The sequence below is a fragment of the Megalops cyprinoides genome, chromosome 14, assembly GCF_013368585.1.
Source record: "Megalops cyprinoides isolate fMegCyp1 chromosome 14, fMegCyp1.pri, whole genome shotgun sequence".
In the NCBI taxonomy this organism is placed as follows: Eukaryota; Metazoa; Chordata; class Actinopteri; order Elopiformes; family Megalopidae; genus Megalops; species Megalops cyprinoides.
Window position 1 is genome coordinate 19,367,543 of NC_050596.1, and position 21,443 is coordinate 19,388,985.

The window sequence follows — 21,443 nt, forward strand, 5'->3', positions numbered from 1 at the left end:
TTGGCTCCATAACCTGAATGCACTCATCAGGAGAGTTAGAGTGCGAGTGCTGTTTGTGTTCATGTTTCTGTGTCACTTTGCTGTTCTGCGTTGGCGTTGTATGCTCCACTGAACGCATAAGCTCTCCGCACATATCACCGCGTGCAATTTAAATTAGCCAATTATACTGTATACAGAAATTACACCCAGCTAATAGATTTCCTCAGACTGGAGTGTTAACCTGTCCTGAGGCAGGAGTGTTAGGCTGTGCTCAGAAAGACATGGTAGCCTGCTCAGGCTGGAGTTTGAAGCCATGCGCATAGAGTCTGTGCCCAGGCTGGAATGTTAGACTGTGCTCAGATTACACTACATTACATTACAATTATTGGCATTTAGCAGACGCTGTTATCCAGAACGACTTACATAGGTTACAAATTTTACATGTTAGCCATTTATCCAGCTGGATATCTACTGAGGCAGTCCTAGGTCCGAAGTACCTTGCCCAAGGGTACAGCAGCAGCGCCCCAGTGGGGAATCAGACCAGCAACCTTTTGGTTACGAGCCCTGCTCCTACCACTATGCTATGCTGCCACCCCAGATAGTGGTGTTAGACTGCTCAGAAGACATAGACTGTGCTTTGAGAATAGAGCGATCCTTCTCCACCGCAGAAAACTCGGCGACAGCCCCACGTGTTTATCTGCGCCTCGATAGCGGCGATCGGCCAGCCTATGCAGAGATTGCCGATGGAACCGCTACAGATAAGAGCCCTGTAAATCAGTGCGGCATTGTCTGCCTGAAAAGCACTCTCCCCTGCGCGGTTTGCACGTGTGCGCCTCTCGGTCACTCAGAGCGGGCGGTGTGGTGTCACTCTTGCCGTTTTGCAGCGCTTCACAGATGGTTAGACAGATGCCTGCGTTTATTCTCTGGTATTACGGTAAAACACTTAACCCTTAATCTGAATGTTAAGGGCTCATGCTGAGAGCACAAATCACACTTGGGGAACAAACCATGTGATTAACATCACATGTTGAGGAATCTTGTCGAATAACGTCCACACTTTTTATTTTCTGTCGTAGACACTAGTTGTTGAAAATGTGGATTATTGTAGCATTTATATGATTTATATCGGTACAACTCTGGTAATCACAGCACTGTGTGGCCAAACACACATGAGTGTATTCCACCTGTGGTTTTTGTGTGTACTTGTTTAGGTTTCCTTATCATACGCACTTTTGTGCATTTTATATATTTTATATGTTGCCCTGAAAGAGGGCACCTGCTGATCAGCTAAATGTAAATGTGATGCAAACATTGCTTGTGCCTCTTATACAGCTGTCTGAAAGGAGCTGTTGTGCTCTCTGAAAGACAGTCAGCTTCAGGTGTGTGTTTCCCGCCGGGTGACATGCCAGCTGTCTCCAAAGTATATGCCACAGAGACAGGGGAAGCGTTAAAATGTCAGACGTCAAATGTCTGTACTGCCCCCCCACATAGCATTGTTTCCTGTTTCAGCGGGGGGTGTCTGACACAGCTAGCATGAGTCATGAACCAGCTGTAGCCTAGCGGTTCTCTCCAGCAGCGAACTGTGCTGTACCCACAGGGAATCCACTCCCACAGCGTTGCACAGAAACAAAGACTGTCTTATATGACGTGAATAATATGATGTGGCAAGATGTGATAATGTACACACGGTATGGTATGACGAGATGCGTCAGTGTGTCATTATTCATATATGTGTGTGATTTGTACTATGTATGGTGTAGCGTATGTGTTTGTGTGTTGTGATTATATTCACATTGATGCAGTGGGCTGTGTTATATCTTTGCTGTGTCTGTGATGAGCTGTACGTACATGCTGTGTGTCTGGTGCTTTTTCTCTCTTTCCATGAATAGGAGTTGTTGCTTTCCTTGTAGTCGAAGGATATTTTTTATAACAGCCATAAAGATAAAAGGGTCATAATGTGGAGACATGGTTAAAGTGTACGTCGGTTCAAATTTAAGATTTTAAGCCTTGTGTTCTGTTACATATGTGCGTGTGCTTGTGTGTGTGTGTGTGTATGTATGTGTGTGTGTGTCTGCATCTATGTGTGCGCATGTGTATGTGTGTGTTTGTGTGCACATGTGTGAGCTAATATACATATATGTGTGTGTGTGTGTGTGTTTACCTGTTAACATCAGGCCCAAGCTGTTACAATCTCAGTGTTGTCAGCTCCAAGACTGCTCTCATTTGTACCTCTCCCATCTCTGCATGCTACACACATTTGTGGGGCCTTTCGCCAGGCATGGAGGTCTCCCCTGCTGCTGTATTTCCTCTCCTATCAGCGTGGAGCAGCAGGAATCTGATTTTATGATTATTACACTATTTGCGTTGCGATGACAGCTGAAGTATACCTCCTCAAACCTCCTGGTGTCTCTCTGGGACTGGAAAGAGCGTGTTCGTTGCTCGGGAGAGGTTCACATTTGCCTTCAGAGAAGTGACCACCCTCTCTAACACGCAGAGGATTGGTCCTACGCAAAGCCGGGGTCACTTTGCGTGAGTGAGGTCTCGGCACCATTTCACTCCCTGCTTTACTGCGCTCGTTTCGTGCACCTGTGAGCACCACGGCGTGGTTCTGTTCACTCCGTGACTGTCGAAGCGGGAGAGAGAGAGAGCGCTTTTTCAGGGAGATTTAGCTGGAGTGGTGTCGCCGGAGCGGGCCTCTCCACTCTGGAGTTTAATGGTCCTCTCTGCCAGGGGAGCACGCGCGCTCCCCGCGAGGCGTCGAGCCTAAATGGAGTCCCGCGGCTCTTAACCCCTGCTGGCGAGTTTCAAGCGAGGCTTTCGATTGCGGAGGATGTGACCGCAGGCCTGTTCAATGCGAACGAGGCAAGTGCCCCGATAATATTAAAGAGCCCCGTTGTGTGCTTTCTGTATTCTATGCGAAATGTCAGAGAGGGTTCAGCTTTGCCATCACCAGTTCTGTATTTAAAGGCTCAGTATGTCTCATTTGTGGTTTAAACTGAGAGCCGCACTTCTGTGTTTTGATGAGGGGCAGCGAATGAACAATGGAATGGGTGTCATTGTCATCCTGCGCGCTGGTTAAAACCGCTGAGTGGGCCGCTCTGCCTGCGTGATGTCAGAGCGGGGGGGAGTTCAGGGTCCGGCCGGTTTCAGTCTGGTTTGCATCAGGGCCAGTGTATGGACACGTGGCTCTGGTCAGAGCTGCTGACGTAGGTATCCTGGTTCTTCACTGATGGTAGGCTCCATATACATACACCCACACACACACACTCTCACACACACACACACACACACAAACACACACACACACACATCTAACTGGCTCTGCTGTGTCTTTGTGTCCTACTCCCCAGATTATCCACGATCGCCACAGATTATTGTGGATGATAATCTCGTACATACACCATCAAAACAAACAAACAAGCAAACAGGTCTTTGAACATCTGCAGCGCCTTTTTCCTAAAGTATCTCTGTGATGATCTCAGGCCTGCTGTTCATCCGCCAGCAGTGTAGGAACAGACCTCAGGATCACCTGTGCTGCTGCAGCACAGATCCCAGTCAAACAAGAGTGCACTTTCCTTTGACGTGCAGTCTTTTTTTAACAGGTTTTGTCAGAAGGCAGCTACAGGAGAGCTGCATACTGTAGTGTGACGCAGAAGTCATCTGCTGTGTTTGCATCCTCTCTGGTTGTTCTCCAATGCACTGAGAATGCACTGAGCTCAGATCAGCAGCGCTCTGCCGGTCTGCGCTGTAGGTCAGTGCTGACTGTGCTGCAGTCTGAAAGCTGGGCTCCGCTGTGTGTAGGGCACTGTTGTGCATTTAGGGCCCCAAGGAGATGCTAGATCCCTGTGTGCGGATGTGCAGTTTGTGGCAGTTTCTCTGTAATCATCGCTGCGCATCACTCATTGTTGGGCTCACATATTTCCCACATATTTAAGATTTATGTGGTCATATTTCATATTTCATATTCCTAACAGACACCCGTTAAGATGTCCGTGTCAGGATTGTTTTATCATTGCTGTCGAGGCCAGTTACTGGCTGGGAGTGAGCAGTGACCGCGCATGATTTCAGTCTCAGTGCAATTTGGAGCATTCTGGGAGCTTTTCTCGGTAATGGCAGAAATTAGATCCGAGGAATATCAGGTTTAGTTTATTTTTCACGGTAATTCCACTTTAGCAGGGCAGTAACAGGGTAACAGTAGCAGTTTTCTCCCAGACTGGCTTCTACTATTGTGTGTCAGTGTGTGCAGACAGAGTCTGTCACAAGCAGCGCAGAAAAGAGGGCAGTGAACGTCCAGAGAAAACAGCCCCATGGAGGATGACCGTCCAGGTCTCCCAACCTTTTTGCCAGCAGGGGCTCATATGTCATCTTGATTTTGAACACCTCATGTCCCATTAGTGTGAAGTCACTTCCTGTCCCCCATCGCACGTCTTTATCCAAGATTGCACCGAAAATGATACAGAGAACCTGGCAACAGGAAGTGGTCTCATATTTACTGCATGACAATGTCAGCTATTGTCTTCCGCAGACTACGCGGGGGCTCCTGTTGCATTAATCTAATGAAATAATCCCGTAATGATAAAATTGCCGACAGTCTGACCAGCATAGCTCATCATCCCAGATTACATCTTTCCCAGAGGAAAACGGTGGTCATTTAATCTGGTTTGACGTCAGCGCATTAAGCGGTCAGCTGGAAACGCTGGCGTGCTGAGAGGCAGGCCCACTTGGCAGATTTAACGGAGGCAGGGAGAGCACGGTGGCATCATGTATGTTTCTGTGGGGGTGACGGTTATTCTGTTCTCTCAGGGTGTGCCGCAAGGCCTCCTCTCAGTGATAACTGTGTTGTCGCTCTTGATGCGTGACAGATAAACACCAGAACTCATATCATAAGTTCAAATTGAGCTGTGGTGACACTGAGAAGGAGAGTGATAACGATAAATGTATGTAAATCATTAAAGTTCAAATGAATGGATTTTGTCTTACTACGAAAACTATAAATACAACCTGGAATGATAACGATGGGTATCATCACTTCCAAAATTTTTACACAGCCTTCCCATGATAAAATACATCAAACCAGTCAGTGCTATTTAAAGAAGTGGTAGTAGAGGTCATGGCAGAGATATGGAGTACTTTAATAAAATAGATAGCGCTTGTGTTTTGAAGAGCAAAATGCTGTCTGGTGTGACTTCTGGCACATGATAGATTGTTGTCATAGTTTATGGATTGTGTTGTCAACATAACTCACCCATTCAGCTGGAGGTGAGAGCTGAGATTTCCTAAAGCAGCGCTCCCCTGCCAACACTTTGGAACTTCATTAGTTATTGTCTAACAAAAAATCTGTATTGCATTCAAACCCAAGCGTGTCAGCTATGTTATATTGAAATACAGTTAACACTACATTTTTTAAGGTATTGCAAGGCACTATGGGGTTGAAGGCCACGTGGAAGTTGAAGTCTGCTCTAATAGTCTGATCATAAAATAGCTACTTACATGATCTGAGAAACCGAGATTCATTGAATAAAGTTTCATTCCAGTGACGACTGATGCGTTGAACTTTAGTCATTTGGCTCCCATTGTCGCATGGGGCCGGACCCCTGTGGCCCTGACATCCCCCAGTCGCCCGCAGTTAAACGGCTCTCTTGTCCTCATAGCAGTGAACCATAGCAGCAGAAAAAAGGCAGGAAGTCCTTTTGTCTTTGGCCAATGCGCCTCTTTACTCCTTTACAATTATGTTTAATGAGAAAAATGAACACATTTAACACCGCGAATGTTGACATGAGTTGGAAGCCTTTGCCATTTTCCGAACACAAAATAGGACAGGACAATGATAGTCGTTGTTTCGTGGAGGAGAGGGAACCTCAGGCTCGAACGTCAGGACTGCGGAACATTGTCGCGCATTAATGTTTGACCGCATTTTAGTACCGCACTAGTTGAGCCTCTAGGAATCTCTCTAAACGACAGAAGAGCAGTGTTCCTCTCTGTGTGTTAACTTTTCCTGCCCCCATTGTCACCTCTGTGAGTGTCCTCATTCTGTAACTGGTGGAGGAAATGGGGAAAAAAAGTAATGAGACAGCAGTGGTCTTCCTGATGGTTGGGCAGACCGCCTACTTAGGTCTGGTGAAGCACCACTCTAATGTCAGGTCAATGGGGGGCTCCCTCACACTTCTGCCCCTCGCCACAGTGGTCATGCTAAGGCTCCTAGGACTCCCACACTCACCTCTTCACTTGTACTGTGGAAGTCCAGTCCCCTTGGACTGAGTTTTTCACCCAGTCACTCATAATGGCTATACCCTCGTCCACTTGTTCCTTTGTCCACTGGTACCCATGAGCACCATCGTAACCTCACTCCCTAATAGCATCGTTCCCTCACTCAGTCATACCCTAATTTACTCATTCACTTCCACATTCTTACACTCTCTCCATTTGTTCATTTGTGCCCATGTTCACTTAAAGTTCTCATTCACTCATACCCGCATTCACTCGTTCATCCATACCCTCATTGACTGGTATTCTTTTACCCCTGTTCGCTCCTCCTTCAATTCACTCATACCCGTGCTCCCACGTTCACTTTCACCCTCGTTCACTCGCACCACGTTCAGTTATTCAGATGCACCATCGTCTGTTCATACCCACATGCCCTCATACCCTCTTGCTACGGTTCCCTTGTGTACGTTACAGCAGCACAAATGGCTGACAGCATATCAGATGGGACAAGAGCCCTTGATCTGCAGAGAGGATCAGGCGAAGCCTCGCTCGGCCCTGTGCGAGCCCCGCAGGGACAAACACAAGCACAGTAGCACAAGTGCCGCATCCTGTTGCTGGCTGTGCCCGTCTCTACCCTCAGGGTCTCTGCCACGGCGGCTGATTCACTTCCTCTGTAGGTGAGGTGAGTCGCGCCTCTCCCCGTGGGGTGCGGGGGGGGGGGTGGACAGAGCGCAGACACGGTCTCATCCCGGGGACGGGGGGGTTGGGGGGGGAATAAGGCCGCAGCTGAAGCGTGACCGGATGTTTCACGGCTCGATGAGACTAACCGACCCGGGTCCGTTTTTTTTTTTTTTTTTTAATGTCAGCTCAGATTCAAAGACATCTCTCAGACCATCAATGAGACTGATCTCTGTTCAGAATAGCATTTTTTTTTTCTTTACTCTGGATGGATTTTGTGCGTCAGCGCGTCAACAAGTGTGTGCCAAGGGGTTCTGCAGCGTAATTGGCTGGAAGGCTGCGTGCTCTGCAAAGGCCAAAGAATACAATTAATATGCTTTAGAAACATGCAGGAAATTAATAGCAATGCCAATATCACAGTCCCTTCAGCATCAGATGGGAGCGAATCCTCCCAGAAAGGACCCCACATTAAACAAAAGCCCAAGTAACAGCACTGTCTCAATTTATTCTGATTCTAGGTTTTATGTAGAACTAAACAGTTCCACATCAAAGCCCTTTATAGTCTACTCAGTTTAGAGTTCATACTTTGTAGCTTTGCTGCTTTGATTTGACCTGGCATGCTCATTTTTACTGCTGTTTGTCAGTCCAGGCTGAAACACGTAGCCGCGGTCAGGGAAAAGCCCGGCTTCCATTCTTGGCCGTGTTAGCCGACCCTGTCGCTATGGAAACTGTACGTGACTAGTTCGGTCAGCTTTCCTGTGCACATGCGAGGGAAGCTGAAGCAGGGGGGACGTCAAAACACTTTTGAGCCCCTCACCCTTCTCAGAAATTAGGGGTTTGCCTCTTCTCTCCGGGGGGCTGTGGACTTTTTTTGGCTCGCAGGGAGTTGGGTGCTACTTTCGGTGTCAGAATGGAACAGTTGTGGCCTTGGGAGTAAGTGGGTCAGAATGTGTGCAGTGTGCACCAGGTCATCTCGCTAAGCCAAGCCCCCCCCCCCACAAGGACGCTGCCAAAAGGAGGAAAAAAGAAAAGGAAAAAAAAAAAAGAAGCACAGAGAATCTCTGGGAAGGTACAGGATTGACGTCAGAAGAACTCGCGTGTAAGAAGTTCGGAATGTGCTGGCTTATTGTGAAACGCAGCTCTGCTGGCTTGGAGAGGCGTCTCTCCGATTGATCGCCACAGGGTGGGGTAAAGGGGGAGGGTGGGTAAATGTTTTGGAAACATCAATTTTGGGGGGAGCGGGAGTTCTCAGCAGATGTAGGGAGTCTTTATGAATGATGTATGATCTGTTTAATGAAAGTGTGTGTTTGGGGGGTGGCTTGATAGTGTTGTGCAACAGTGACTCATATTTATTCTGCTCTCTTTGGGTCTTGGCATCAGACCGCTGCTTTTGGTCCTCTTCTTCCTGGCGGCGCTTGGAGAGCCATTCATTTTTACGGACGGTGCGATACTGCTGTCAACATGGCACAGGGAGGCACAAACGCTGAGTGGGCCACTCTCCCAATGCACTACGGCTCCGGACGAGACACCACTGCTGTGCCAGTGAAGGGGTGGAGTCTGTCTGTAAATGGAAGTGCATTACGTTACATTACATTACATTCATTTAGCAGACGCTGTTATCCAGAGCGTGTATCCATTCAAGTTGAATGAGCTGACTAGACAAGGGATACTAACATGCATCAGTCACTAGATCACAGAATCCAAAACACGTTGCAATACTTGACATAAAGTAAACACCAAGTATATGACAAGTAGCAGGTGTTAGGGGGCAAGAATTGAGGTGGAACCGTGTATGTGCTTAGCTGTGTGCGTGAATGCTGTGTGTGCTTTGTGTACTATGTGTGTATATGCATTTTTTTCCGATCCCTTTCCTTCATCCTTAGATCTTATTTTGCCAATGAATTAAAATTATTCCAGAATCCTTACCTGTTTGCAATAGACGTATTATTATCTCATCAACCAGAGTCTCTGCGCTCTGACTATATCTATGGTGTTGCTCTGTTTTTTCTAATAGGGCTGTGGTATGTGCCTGATGCTCTGCAGTGTGATTTGTCCTATTAAGATAGTGCTGTGGTTATGGAGCAGATGGATTCATCCCCCCAGTGGAATGGCTGCTGTTTGGAGATCAACTGCCCCCTGCTGGTGGGGGTTAGAATGAACCAGAACGTCAGTAAGAGAGCTCATCGTGGGCAGTGACAGTGGATTAAAGGGGGGAGCCTATCAATAAATCGTACAGAGTCCCTTCCACCCCATCCACACCTTCTGAAGGAAGTTGTTTCCACTTGGGTCACAGGCATTGTTTTGTCTACACATTGTCAGAATTGGTGTATATGTGACTTGCCAGTTACTCAGTGAAATTATACATGAAATTATTTTTCTTTTTCTTCTGAGCCAAGAGGCGTGTTCATAGTGAAGTCTTCAAAAATGGTTCCAGCAACAACTTGCAGGACAGCCTTTCTCGACCCATAAACTGAAGCGGAGTAATATTGATATTTCTGCTCGAATATCACTGCTGCTTTGAACCCAGTAAATGCTGTAAGAGCCATTTCCTTTCCGAAATGGGATGATATCTGCAGACTGAAGCTTCTTGACATCCAAAGCAGATGTTTTTGGGATGTGTACAGGTAGAATAGTAAGATGAGAGTCCGGAGCAGATGGGGATGTGGATAGGGAAATTATTGAGGGGTGGTGAAGTGAATGAGGAGATGGCTGAGGAGTGGGGATAGGGCTCGGAGGCATGGGGAGGGTATAATCAATGGCTGGGATTCTGGATGGAGGTGGGGCCCTGCAGGTGGACGGCAGGGTGAGTTGTACCTCACGGGCCTCATGGCCACTGCATAAATAACACACATCAGCAAAGGACCAGGCCAGCTTGACACACCACAGCACAGAAACACTTCTGTAGATTTGCCAACCTGCTTAGAGGAGTTTAAGACCATTTTTACCTGCCATTGTCCACCCAGGTGTCCTTAGGTTATTATATAGTTATATAGTTTCTCAGTACCGAGATTGGAGTGTGGAGTTTGAGTGTGAAGTCAGGGTCAGAACAGCACAAACAGAAGAAGCTTGCTTTTAGTTCGATTGCTTGCGTCCTCCTGCCAAGGGGTCTGCTGAGCTGAGAGGGCTATTGAGCCTCTATGTGGTTACCTGTGGAGCTGTTGTACCTGATGCCCTCATCAGATCTTCTGAGGAACGTGCGTGTTTCTCATGTGGACACAGTGTTCTAGAGAATGCCATGTTCTCTGTCCCTCAGTGCTTGTTTACTGCCTTTTAGAGTGAAGAGCTCTCAGGTAGTTGAGCCTTTCTTGGAATGTACACCGAGGCATAGTCTCTGCCCTGCTGATGCATGGTCTCTCTTCTTACTTTGCGATACCAGACTGGTGGTGTCTGCACGCACTCTGAGAAAGCTGGGGTGTGGTCTTTCCGCTGACAATGAGGTGGCCTCTACTGACTAAGAGAACTGGTGGATAGTCTCTATTGTTAGTGAAAAAGCTGGTGGAAGAAGAGTTTTGTTGTAGCAGAAAGTATGCAGGAGGTGGGTGTGTGGCTTCGTCAGTGCTGGGTGGATGTTGAATTGGGCTCACCAAGTGCAGAGGGTGCTGCAGGTTCACCCCTCTTCATGCCAGGTTAGCTTTTCATATGCCCAGCTGCGGCAAGAGAGGCATAGAGAGTGCTGTGTGCGCTGGCATTGAGGTCCTATAAATGCCTGATAGCGCACTGAGTATTCTGCTCTTACAGAGCATAATAGTGGACTTGGTTCATCCATCTTCATTCTTCAAAGGATTACTTGTATTTTAAAAGCATGGTTAAATTAAAACCGGATATACAATTAGGGGCAGCGCAGCGCATATAAAAGGACACAGCAAATTGATGGATGCCTCCAACCGTTCGGTATTAGAGTGCAGATAAGTTGCGGTCTTGACAGCATGTGCATTACGCTCCCCCCGCCAGCGTGACCCCAGCGGACCCAGGAGCTGCATTCTGTCCATTATCTATGTGGCCATGCTGCGGCTTGCCCGGCGCTAATGTTGCCCTTTGACTCTGTGCATGCTGGGAGTGGTGCTCTCTCTCAGGGCCTTAGTGTATTGTGTCTGAGCTCTGGCCACAACGCTGAGAGTATCTCTGACCTAGAGGCCTTAAAGGGACTGGTCACCGACAGCTTCCAGAGGCTATATTTAAGCTCATTTCACAGCCGTGTCGCCAATGTTGACCTTAATTTTTTTTCTTGTGGTCTGGGATCACAGGGACAGAATTTTACAGCCCTCCAGGCTGTGAATCTCCACCTTCCATTTCACGTAAAAACTGCAGCGTGTCGTCGCGAGCAGGAGATCTTCATCGTGGAGATCGCAGGTGATTCGGAGAGGCAGGTGTAATAAGAGGGGCTGCTAGTTTGACACCTACCTACACTCTCGCTTTGCCTCTCACAGCCAGTATCTGCACCTCTGTAAGGGCTGCAGCTGTGAAACACTCAGAAATGCCTGTGTTAGAGTTTCAGGTTGGTGTAATCTTGATGACAGGAGGCAGCTCACCCCCCAACCATACGCACACACACACACACATACACGCACACACACACAAGGCATGTTGTATGAGTGTAGGCTTAGAGGAGGAGGGGGTTGACGCAGTCAGAGCATATTATTTTAATGTCTACCCGAGGCACATGTTACAGGACCTAATGAGGCCTCTCTCTTCACTGCCTCCTCAGCTCTGTAAATATGTTGCGATTGGCTTAGCCATGGTTCAGTGGTTCAGAGCCAGAGGTCAGCTGGACCATTATTACCTCCTGCAAACAACAGAAGCATGATGGGAAGAGTAGGGGAGGCATTGTGGGAGAGCTCAGGAATAGAGCATTATGCTTTCTGGGAATGCCCTGCTGTTTGCCATGACATAAGGTGACATGTGGCTCTGCTTTGGGTGTCCCCCATCCCCTCAATGCCTCCCTAGGTCTCAGGGGCGCAGCTCTGACACGCTGACCTCTGACCCTTGACCCCTGTGTGCTGACTTAGTTTCCCATTCAGTGACTTGAGGAGTGTGGTTTGAGGTCGTTGGGGGTGGGTCATACATGCTTTGCTGTCACATTGTGTCAGAGCCCATTGCCCACGGACAGCCAGGTCAGGGTTTGTGTCAGAGGGAAACCAAAATACACGCTTTGTAGGTAAGCATCTTAGTCTCAGCTTTTTGCCTTTTTCAGTGTGTTTTCCATGACCAACCAGAACAGGAAGACAGATGGGTCCAGACCAGCTCCTTTAATGGCTGCATTGCCTGTGACACTTTCTATCGACATAGACCAAGGCAGCCCTCAGGTACAGGCCTACCTGCCATTTACTAGTGGAGCATTAGCCGATAGTGGAGAGGAATTAAAGTGTATCCCACAATCCCACAGGAGTCCACCACATACGGGCCTCAGGTGGCATACTGCTGAGATTCTGCCTTGTGTTTGTCCTTGAGGTGTTACCCTCCTGGTCATGGCAATGTTTAACAATGCACAGCACTCCTGCTCTCCGGGCTGATTAAAGTGGCATGGCAGTGCCGGCAACGGCCCTTCAGGTCGAGGGACGTTTCCAGAAATAGATTTGCGCAAACTGCCTGAAGAGGCTATGCTTCCCTCTGTTTTTTTTTCCTCACTCTCTTCTGCACTTCTTCTTTGGTATTTGGGAAGGGATTGTGGGATGGCACACACCTCAAAGTCTCCTCAGCGTACTAGAAGACAGCCCTGGAGAGGAGAGTTGTCAGCTCCTTGTCAACTGGAGCATCTTAGGGGTAGACCTTGTGATGAATCTCCATCCGCGGAGCAGTAAAATGTGCTTGTGTGTGTGTGCACGCGTGTGTGTGTGGGTTCACTCAGTTCTGTCGGTATTCGAAATGTGAGCATTATCTCTATCGTTTCATGATCCCCCATGCAGGAGAAAGGCAGTAAACTGCCGCAACTCTCAAACACAGCCAATGAAGGGCCTGAGGAGCCGTTTGCTTCTGTGGCTTTATCTGCGCTCTGTGGATAATCACCCTGGATCACTGTCATGCTCTTTCACACCCCCCTCCTGCTTCCCACCAGGAGAGACTCCTGTGAGCGTTAATACTTACCCGCCCCCCTACTGGCTCTGCCAGGCTCACTGAGCCAATGAACGTGCTGGGGGGGGTGGAGCTCGGGGAGGGGGAGGGCTGCGTGTTTTCCGGTCCTGATTCGAACACGCAGCCCGGCAGCTGAGGGTCTGTGTTCATCAGCAGAGCGCTGGGTGTGATTGGCCTTGACTCCTGCTGTCCCTCTCTGTCCTTGTCAGTGTAAATGACAGTGCCGCCTGCCGCCGTGCTGCTGTTGTGGTTTTACAGCCGTCAGCAGCATAAGGGAGAAGCTCCTCGCGCCTCTGGGGCAGAAGGGCTTCTGCATGGTTTTTTCACTCGTGGGCCATGATTCCGGTGCCATTGTATTGAGGCCATACTGGAGAGCCTGCTCTATGCGTGTGTGTAGGTGTTGCGTGTAGGTATGTGCACACGTGCGTATAGGAGAGACTTACTCTTCAGTTGACCCTTTTCAGAGGCACACTGTTCAACTGAACCTTTTCAGAGACAACGCTGTACAGTTTAATAGAAGCATGCTGTTTAACCCAAGTCTTGTCTGTCTCTCTCTCTGCCTCCTGCAGATGGACTCCAAACCAAAGAGCAGCCCCTGGAACTTCTGAGGCCATCTGTACTAAACCACATCCCTAGCGGTAAGAGTTCCTCCCAGTTTCTGCCTCTGATGCAACAATGTTAAACCTGGTGGTAGTTCCAGACATATCAGTGTGTTTTAGAGTGCTGTGGAACTCCTGGCGGAACGGTGTTGAGTGGACACACAGTGTCCGGGAGCACTGCTAAGACATAGAGAGCTGAACAGCGTGCCTTCCGTGGGGTCACGTGACAGTGGACGGACACAGCCGTTATCAGTGCCCAATACTCACTGGGTGTCCTTGCCAAATAATAACCAAGCATCACTGCCCGGGAGTGACCAGGTATCCCTGCAAATAATAACCAAGTAACACTACACATTAGTGACCAAGTGTCCCTGCCAAAAAAATGGCAGAGTATCACTGCCCAGTAATGACCAAGTATCCCTGCCAATTAAAGTCTCATTGCCGAATACTGACTGACCGTCACTGCCTAATACTAAGCAAGTAATGGGGCTATGCAAACTGTGCTGCATCTGTATGTCCTCTCCTGAAGGAGAAATGGAGGTATTTTAGAGATGCCCACTACACTGAAGGCTGTCTCTATCAGCACACACATGGGTCATCCATATGTATTTAACATGGCTCAGTGCTGGGACCCTATTTTGCAAAGGGTTTTTTGTTGTTTTGGCGAATGAGCCTGTATTGAAAGTGTGGGCAACTTCACATGACTCAAACTGCTGCCCTTTGTGGTGGGGGACAGGAAGTCACAGGATTGACTGGATTGACCAGTTTTGACTGGATTGACTAGTGCTCATTTTTTGCGTCTTTTTTTAGATGACAATGTTTGTTAATGTGTGTGTGTCCATACATGTAAGCATGTGTGTGCATGTGTATCTGTGTGTGTGCATGCGTGGGTGTGTGTGTGCGTGCATGCATGCGTGCATGTGTGTGTGCATGCATTTATTCCTCAACCTTCAGTCCTTAAAATTTATTCTTAAAATCTCAGGATAACAGTCTGAGCTGGCAGTCTCTATGTGATGACTCATTCAGCTTGCTCCCATTGAGAAAAAGTGTCACCAATCGACCGGGCTACGTGTCAGTTATGTGAATGAAGGCTAGGCCCAAGCCTGCACAGAGGTTCTGCTGTATTATAAACCTCTCTCCTCTGTTGTGCCACCCCTGTATGGCCTTGTGCTTCATTGGGTGGGTTTTTGGTGGCCTCTCTCTGCCAGTTGGGGCAGTAACTCTCCCCATGTGTCCACTCTCTGCCCAAATACGTCTGCACCCCCTTGCCCTGCGTGCTGCCACTCCGTGTTATCCAAGCAGGCCGCTGAGGAGTGTGGAAAAGGCTGCAACACGTTTTACTCTCTCATCATGGGCAACGATGCCCTCCCCGATTCACACACCCCCCCCCCCCCCCCCTTCACAGGTCCTCCCCGGGACCGTGAGAACGCACAGGTCACACGGTACAGGAAGTGAGGAGAAAACCTGCGCGGAGCGAGGCCTGTGAAAACAAACTCACGGCGCGACCTGTCAGTGCCCGCGCATCCGCAGTACCGCCGCACATGCCCCCCCACCCCCCGAGGGGCCGATAACGCTGCCGCGGATAGTGGGGAAAGTTCTACACACCCCAGCACAGATGAGTCACTCCTGCCGGGAAGCCGTCTTCCCTGTCCGTACACATCCCGGATCAGGGGCCTGCAGCGCGGAGCCGGGATGCAGCGGTTGCTCTGCCTCGATAGGCCCCCCTGTGCCCGCTCTCCGCTCCCTCCCGGGCTGCAGCAGCCTTCTTACGGTAGTGAGAAATGAATCGAATGTGGAAATGAGCTCGGAGCTGCCGCGCAACGCCCACGTCGCACTCACAATCCGGTGTGAATAAAACGCTCAGCCGGTGTATTTATATCTGCCTCCAAATGCCTGTCTTACCGTTTAGAGCAAATTGGAGAGTTTTTTTTTTCTAACGCATAAAGCATCTTCGAATAACTTAGAATAAATAATTTCTTAGAATAACTTAAGGCCTGTTTTGTTCGCTCAGTTGCTAAACTGAAGTGTCAGTTTAAAAAAAGTGTCATTATAAGAACAGTCATAATGAATTTGATTACTGGTAAGCAGACTTATTAAAATGCCGGTAGGGCTTGCCATGTGAGAGCAGTTCGAGGAGAAACGCTCCATCAGCGATGGTGGAACAAGCCACTTTGGTCGGGAAAGGGCCCGTGTCCATGCCTGAAAGGCTCTCTGGGTGTGTCACCTCCACCTGGATGCTTCTGCTGTGTCTGTGCACTGACCATGGGAGCGGCGCTGTGACAGGCTAGCACACAGAGCAGTAGATTCAGGGAGGGGGGGGGGGGGTCACAGTGCTGCTCAATAGCGCTGTCACCCCTCTCTCCCACACCCGTGACCCACGGGGTCATTATATCACACAACAAGCTCTTTATTTGGCATAGTGAATTATATATGAGCTGTTAAGTGAGGAGAGAGAGGGAAAGAGTGATAGTTTGGAGAGAGGGAGAGAGCGGGCAAGAGAGCAGTGGGGTAGAGAGAGCGAAAGAAAGAGAGCAGTGGAGTAGAAAGAGAGAGGGGAAATAGAAAACAGTTCTGTTACTTCCCAGCTTCACCCTGTGGGAAGTTCATCAGGACAAAGAAGTAAGGCAGAAATGAATGCAATGAATGATGTGATTCCCTCCACATCCTGGTTGCTTGTGATGTCACAGTGGGATCAGGCGGGGGAGGGCAGGTAAGCAGGCCCTGCCCATTCTCATCCACACCTTTGAGAGCCTGAAGCTCAGTACTTCATCAGACTCTTGTTGCTTTGTGGGATCACTTGGGATAAACAGATTTTTTTTTTTTACCTACAGTCTTTCACTCAGGTGTCTCCTGAAAAGTTCACTGGCCTGTGGTCAGTTCCTTCTCTATGTCTTGACTTTTTGTAAAGTATTGTGTGTGTGTGTGTGTGTGTGTGTGTGTGTGTGTGTGTGTCTGTGTCTGTGTGTACACATACATGTATGTTTGTCTGTGTATCTGTGTGTGTATGTTTGGACATGCATACTTGTGTGTTTGTGGGGGTGTCTTGTATGTGTGTGTGTGTGTGTGTGTGTGTGTGTGTGTGTGTGTGTGTGTGTGTGTGTGTGTGTGTGTGTGTGTGTGATATGAAGTCCGGGATCACATGCTTAGTGCCGCAGCCTGCCTCTCAGTCTGTGTTTGCACAGCGGGCCCACACAGCTGGTCTCGGGGTTCTGCCTGACCGCAAAGTAAACTCCGCTAAACAGGCGATTGCATGCTGGGCCCACGGAGCGTGGGGGGGGGGAACAATCAACAATAGCCATGACCGTGCCATAAGACCTCCGCACCGCGGGAAGCTGCCAAGGACAGGGGGCACGTGGCGGTCCTGACCGCTGCATGGCTCCTTCGGGCCTCCTGCGCCAGCGTGCTGGTGGAGGGAACCTGTCCCCCCTGCCGGCGCAATCCCATCTAACAGACACGCCTTTGTGCCACAACTTCATGGGACTGAAGCAACATTTGGGCCCCTAGTTGCTTCACTAGTACCAGCTGGAGTCCTTATTATGATCGAATAAATGTTTTTTTTACTTATTTAAATGTTTCTCTTTTTTTGATGTTGTGAAGGACAGCAGAGCCATGTTTGATGTTCTGTCTGTCTTTGATGGAAAACATTGCTGCAAAATTGCAACATTATGTTTCTCTGCTAGCGCAGTTCTTCCATTGTTTTATTTGATGTTTGTTTTGTTTTTGGTGTTCTTAAGAAAATCAGTTTCAGTTGTTCGTTGAGCTCTTTTGGAAGTTACGAAACCACGGGGAATACGGGGAATACCGTTGTCCGAATAGGACTGGCACTCTTAGTGTTTGGCACTTTTAATTCTTGAAATGAGTAGTAACATAGGATAAGAGTTTCGAATGACTGTAAGACCTGGTTGTGGCCGTTCCCACGGCATTGATAGGGAGACGTGAGATGTGATTCTGTGATTTAAATGGAGGTGCCCACCTTTGTAAGGCAAGGTAGTCTCAAGTAGCACCTGTCTAGTCATGGCATGTCCTGAAAGTTTGATGTTTGGGTGAGGAGTGCACCAGAAGTCTGGGGAGGGTGAAATGACCGTTCAAATGTGGTCTTGAGGGCAAGCGATCCTCTGAAAGGCCTGCTGCTCTGCTGTGCCTTCACTGCCTACAACCTGCAATTCTGACACTGCTGTGAGTATAATGGATATAATGGATATGTGTGATTTAAGCACAACAACCTGTCTCCTCTGTGAGGCCCAGCTGTGGGTGTAACACAAGCACGCATGTTGTCTACTAACTGGATGGTACATCTCTCCCATAATGCATTGCCTGAAAGTCCTGCTGCCATCCTGCTTCATCCTGGTCACCTGATCAGGTCCTGATGGAACACTGTTTGAAACTGCTTTTAGTCTTTCAGACTGGTGACTGGCCAGTCGGAGATAGGCTCTCAGCAGAGGAAAAGCCCTGGTGTGGAGAACCCCCCAACCTGTCTCTGCCAGGAAAGCTCATCATTATCTCCCACTTCTTCTACACCCCCCCTTGCCAGCCTCATTATTAACATTGGACGGTTTATTTTAGCCACCTCTTAAAAGTAATAACGCGGGTGTACATAGTACTTACCACATGCATCATTGATGACTTTCTCTTTGTGGAAGGCGCAGGGTTTGTCGTGTGAGAGCTCCTGGACACCGTAGTGCCTTGACCAAAGAGAGAGGTGGGGCACTATTGCTTCCACTGTGTCCATTATGGAGAGACCATGGTCCAGACCGCTGAGATCTGAAAAGATCCGAGTCAGCATTCCTATCCTGCCCGCAGGTCCCAGGCCTGACCCACAGGCTCTGATCGCGCTGGCCCTAATAGCTAATGGGCCTCTCTGACCGTGTCCGGGACGGCTGTGGTCGGACAGGCTGGAGAGGATCGGTAAAAAATGGATGAGGTTCCGGTTCCAGAACCATCCGGAACTCTGAGTGTTCCGGGGAGCGAGCGGCATCTGATCTCAGCAAAGGAATGGCCGACCGGTTGTTTGGTGCTTTGTTTTTGTTTGTGTGTGGGTTTTTTGCGCAAAATGTTTGTTGCTGTCTGACGCCTTCGTGAAAACGCACGCCCACCATGTCTCCCGGGGGCTAGTTTGAGTCAGGTGACGTTGCTGATGTTTTGTCGTCGCCTTTGAAGGTTTGTTTGTCCCTCTGTGTTTCGGTAGAGCCGCTCATTCAAATAAACGAACAGACTCCCACGTGGACTTTGTAGGGATGTTATAATTACCCCCTGCCTCCTGCCCCCTCTTTAAGGGAACTTCATTTAGGCAGTATGTCGGCAGTCCGCATGGGTTGTCGTCCACACAGGAGAATCTGACTCTTTCACCCAGTTGATCTCACCAGTCTTCCTTTGAAAAATTTGAAAAAAATCTTTCATTCGGGTTTTCAGGCTCTGACGTTTATTCTTAAATTGGAATCTGGAACTTCCCTGTTCAGATTTTAATCTATAGATGTGTAGATGTGTAGATGCAGGGATGTTCATGAACATTTGTCCCATGTGTTGTTGGCACTGTGGGATTGATCACTTGAGCCTCTGTCTCTGCCCCCCTTGTTTAGTATAGCTGCTTTAGGACTAAAGGACCGTGCTGTATATCTGACAGTGCAGAGAACCTCCGTGGCTGGGACTGGGGAAGGAGGCTTGCCACTCTTTTCTGCATAGCACCAATCAATAATGAATAACACTATTTGCATATTTGGAGTAGTTCTCTAGGGGACAAGAGGAAACTTTCCGTTGGTAGCGCTGGAGGCTCCTGTCCATTGGCTGTGACGGAGCTGTCAGTCAGCATGCCCTCCAGGGCGAAGCCAGCTCATCTGTTTATTTTTCCTCTTTGCTTTCTTGGTTGCCTGTTTATCAGACCAAACCTGACAATTAGAGGAGCGCATTCTGTGCCACGCTGACGTGTGGCATAGGAGACACAGGCCCTGTCCCTTTGTTACCAAGCTCGCATCTTCTCCATCTTCTCCTGTAGAGCAGCTGTGTTCAGTCTCATCTCTTCAGTTCTGGAGCTGCTTTTTTGACCGTCCTCACTTCAAACCCCCCTGCAGTCTTTCTGTAAGAACGACACAGTCCACGGCCCTCAGCTTAACAATGCAAAAAGAAGCTTTTCCTTCCATGGAACTCCTCCTTTCAGGCTGATTACGCAATGTTACAACAGAATTACTTCCTTGGAAAACTCTCCATAAGGCCTCTGTTTTCATGTTCTCCCTGTGGTCATTGCAAAGCCGTGTATCAGCACAGCGAATTGTGTGAAACTTGTGTTTGCTGAGGTGATTAAGCGTAAGGTAATGACTCTTACCAGAACTTCCCTCCAGTTCCTGTACAAATTGTTTTTTTTCTCCCTTTGCATTTGAAGCGAAACACATTTTCCTATCTGTTGCATCGCCATAGGCTTGAGGTAAAAGCTGACGTCAACGTTTTGCAGGCAGAGATCTAAGATAAGGGTGTTTATTTCTTATATTGTAGTAGACTCCATCAGCAGTAGATGAAGAAGACCTATACGAAAATGACATGTACTGTAATTTTCTGACAAATACTTTGTCAAGTTAAAAAATATATTGTCAAATATAATTTTAAAATTTTTGCCTAATGCAAAGCAGAAATATATTGCAGTATACCAAAAACAATAATTTACGCATTTGCAGTATGTTGTTTGAAATAAAAAAAAAAAATCTCTAAAATACATTCTCAATATATGATTTTTTTGAAAGGGGGGAGCAGGTGTTGTAGAGGGACATGCTAGGCTTATGCTTTACTGATGCAGCAATGCACATACTTCCCGTATGAGGTAAGTGGAGGTTTGCTGTCGATGACCCGTGTTCTGACGACAGCACGTGTGTACAAAGAACACGTGTGTCCTCACACCTGTGGCGGCCTTTATAAAAGGAATCCAGCCGAAGCGTTCTTCATTATTACTTGTATTCTGTTTTTAACAGCACTAACACTCACGAAGAAAGTGCTGCATTACTTGCTATTTTTTCACCATAATTGTTTTGTATTTTTTTTTATACCTGACAGCTGAATGAGTAAAAGCAATTGTCTGCTGAGTTTGTGTTCTATAAATAGATTTGAACGTGGTTTTTCTTATGCACAGTTGATGCGTATCAGACTCCCTGCATTGGGATGTCACGAGTTGTTTTGTTACGTATTGTTTTTTTTTTTTTTGCACTTGTCTGTGCATCCTTTTGTCATGCGCTCTTTTGTGTGCATGATTCCGAAAATGCTTGCCATGGGTGTAAACTGAATTTCCCCAAGCGCGGTAATAAAGAATGCTGATGAGCTCCGCTTATGATCCCGAATTTCTCCCACCCCAAACACATTTAATCAGGGGGGTAATTGAAGCAAAGAAAGCGCTCGTGCAGAGTGATTGGCTAATTGATCAATAGTGACAAGGCTGGAAATAGAGACGCCGCATATACCAACCAATTTCTAACAAAAAAAGGGCTTTATTTAGACCGAACCACACAGACTGACAACTGTGGATAAGAATAAATTGCCCATTAAAACACAGCTTTCTTCCAAAGACAGCCCCTGGCAAGCTCACTGATTTTTCATTTCACATTACAATGCAGCTGCAAAGGTCTATGTTATACTCAAACCATACTGATATTGTTTTATGTCTTGGCTTTTATACCTTTATCCAGCTAACACATGTCATCCCAGGTCTTTAGGCTGAATACAAGGCATACCCATGTGGTTTGAATGACTACATTAGTGTTCAGTGTGCCGAGATTTAGTGTCCATTTGCATGACCAACACCGTGTGCAGTGAAGTGTAACTAATCTCTGTTAGGATTAAAAGAAGGGATCCGAGAACACAGAAATCGGTTTAAGGGAAGATATTTAGGGCAAAGCATGGAACTTGACTTAAAAGCAGAAGGACGCAGGTTTGATTCAC

General features: G+C 48.0%; 1 protein-coding gene across 1 annotated transcript in view; it reads left to right on the forward strand.

Moving 5' to 3' along the window:
• LOC118788856 (histone deacetylase 4-like) overlaps positions 1-21,443 on the forward strand; it is a 72,913-nt gene that overhangs the window by 6,520 nt on the left and 44,950 nt on the right. Inside the window, exon 2 of the mRNA XM_036545007.1 lies at positions 13,500-13,568. Coding sequence (XP_036400900.1) covers positions 13,500-13,568 — 69 coding nt within the window. The remainder of the gene's footprint in view (positions 1-13,499; positions 13,569-21,443) is intronic.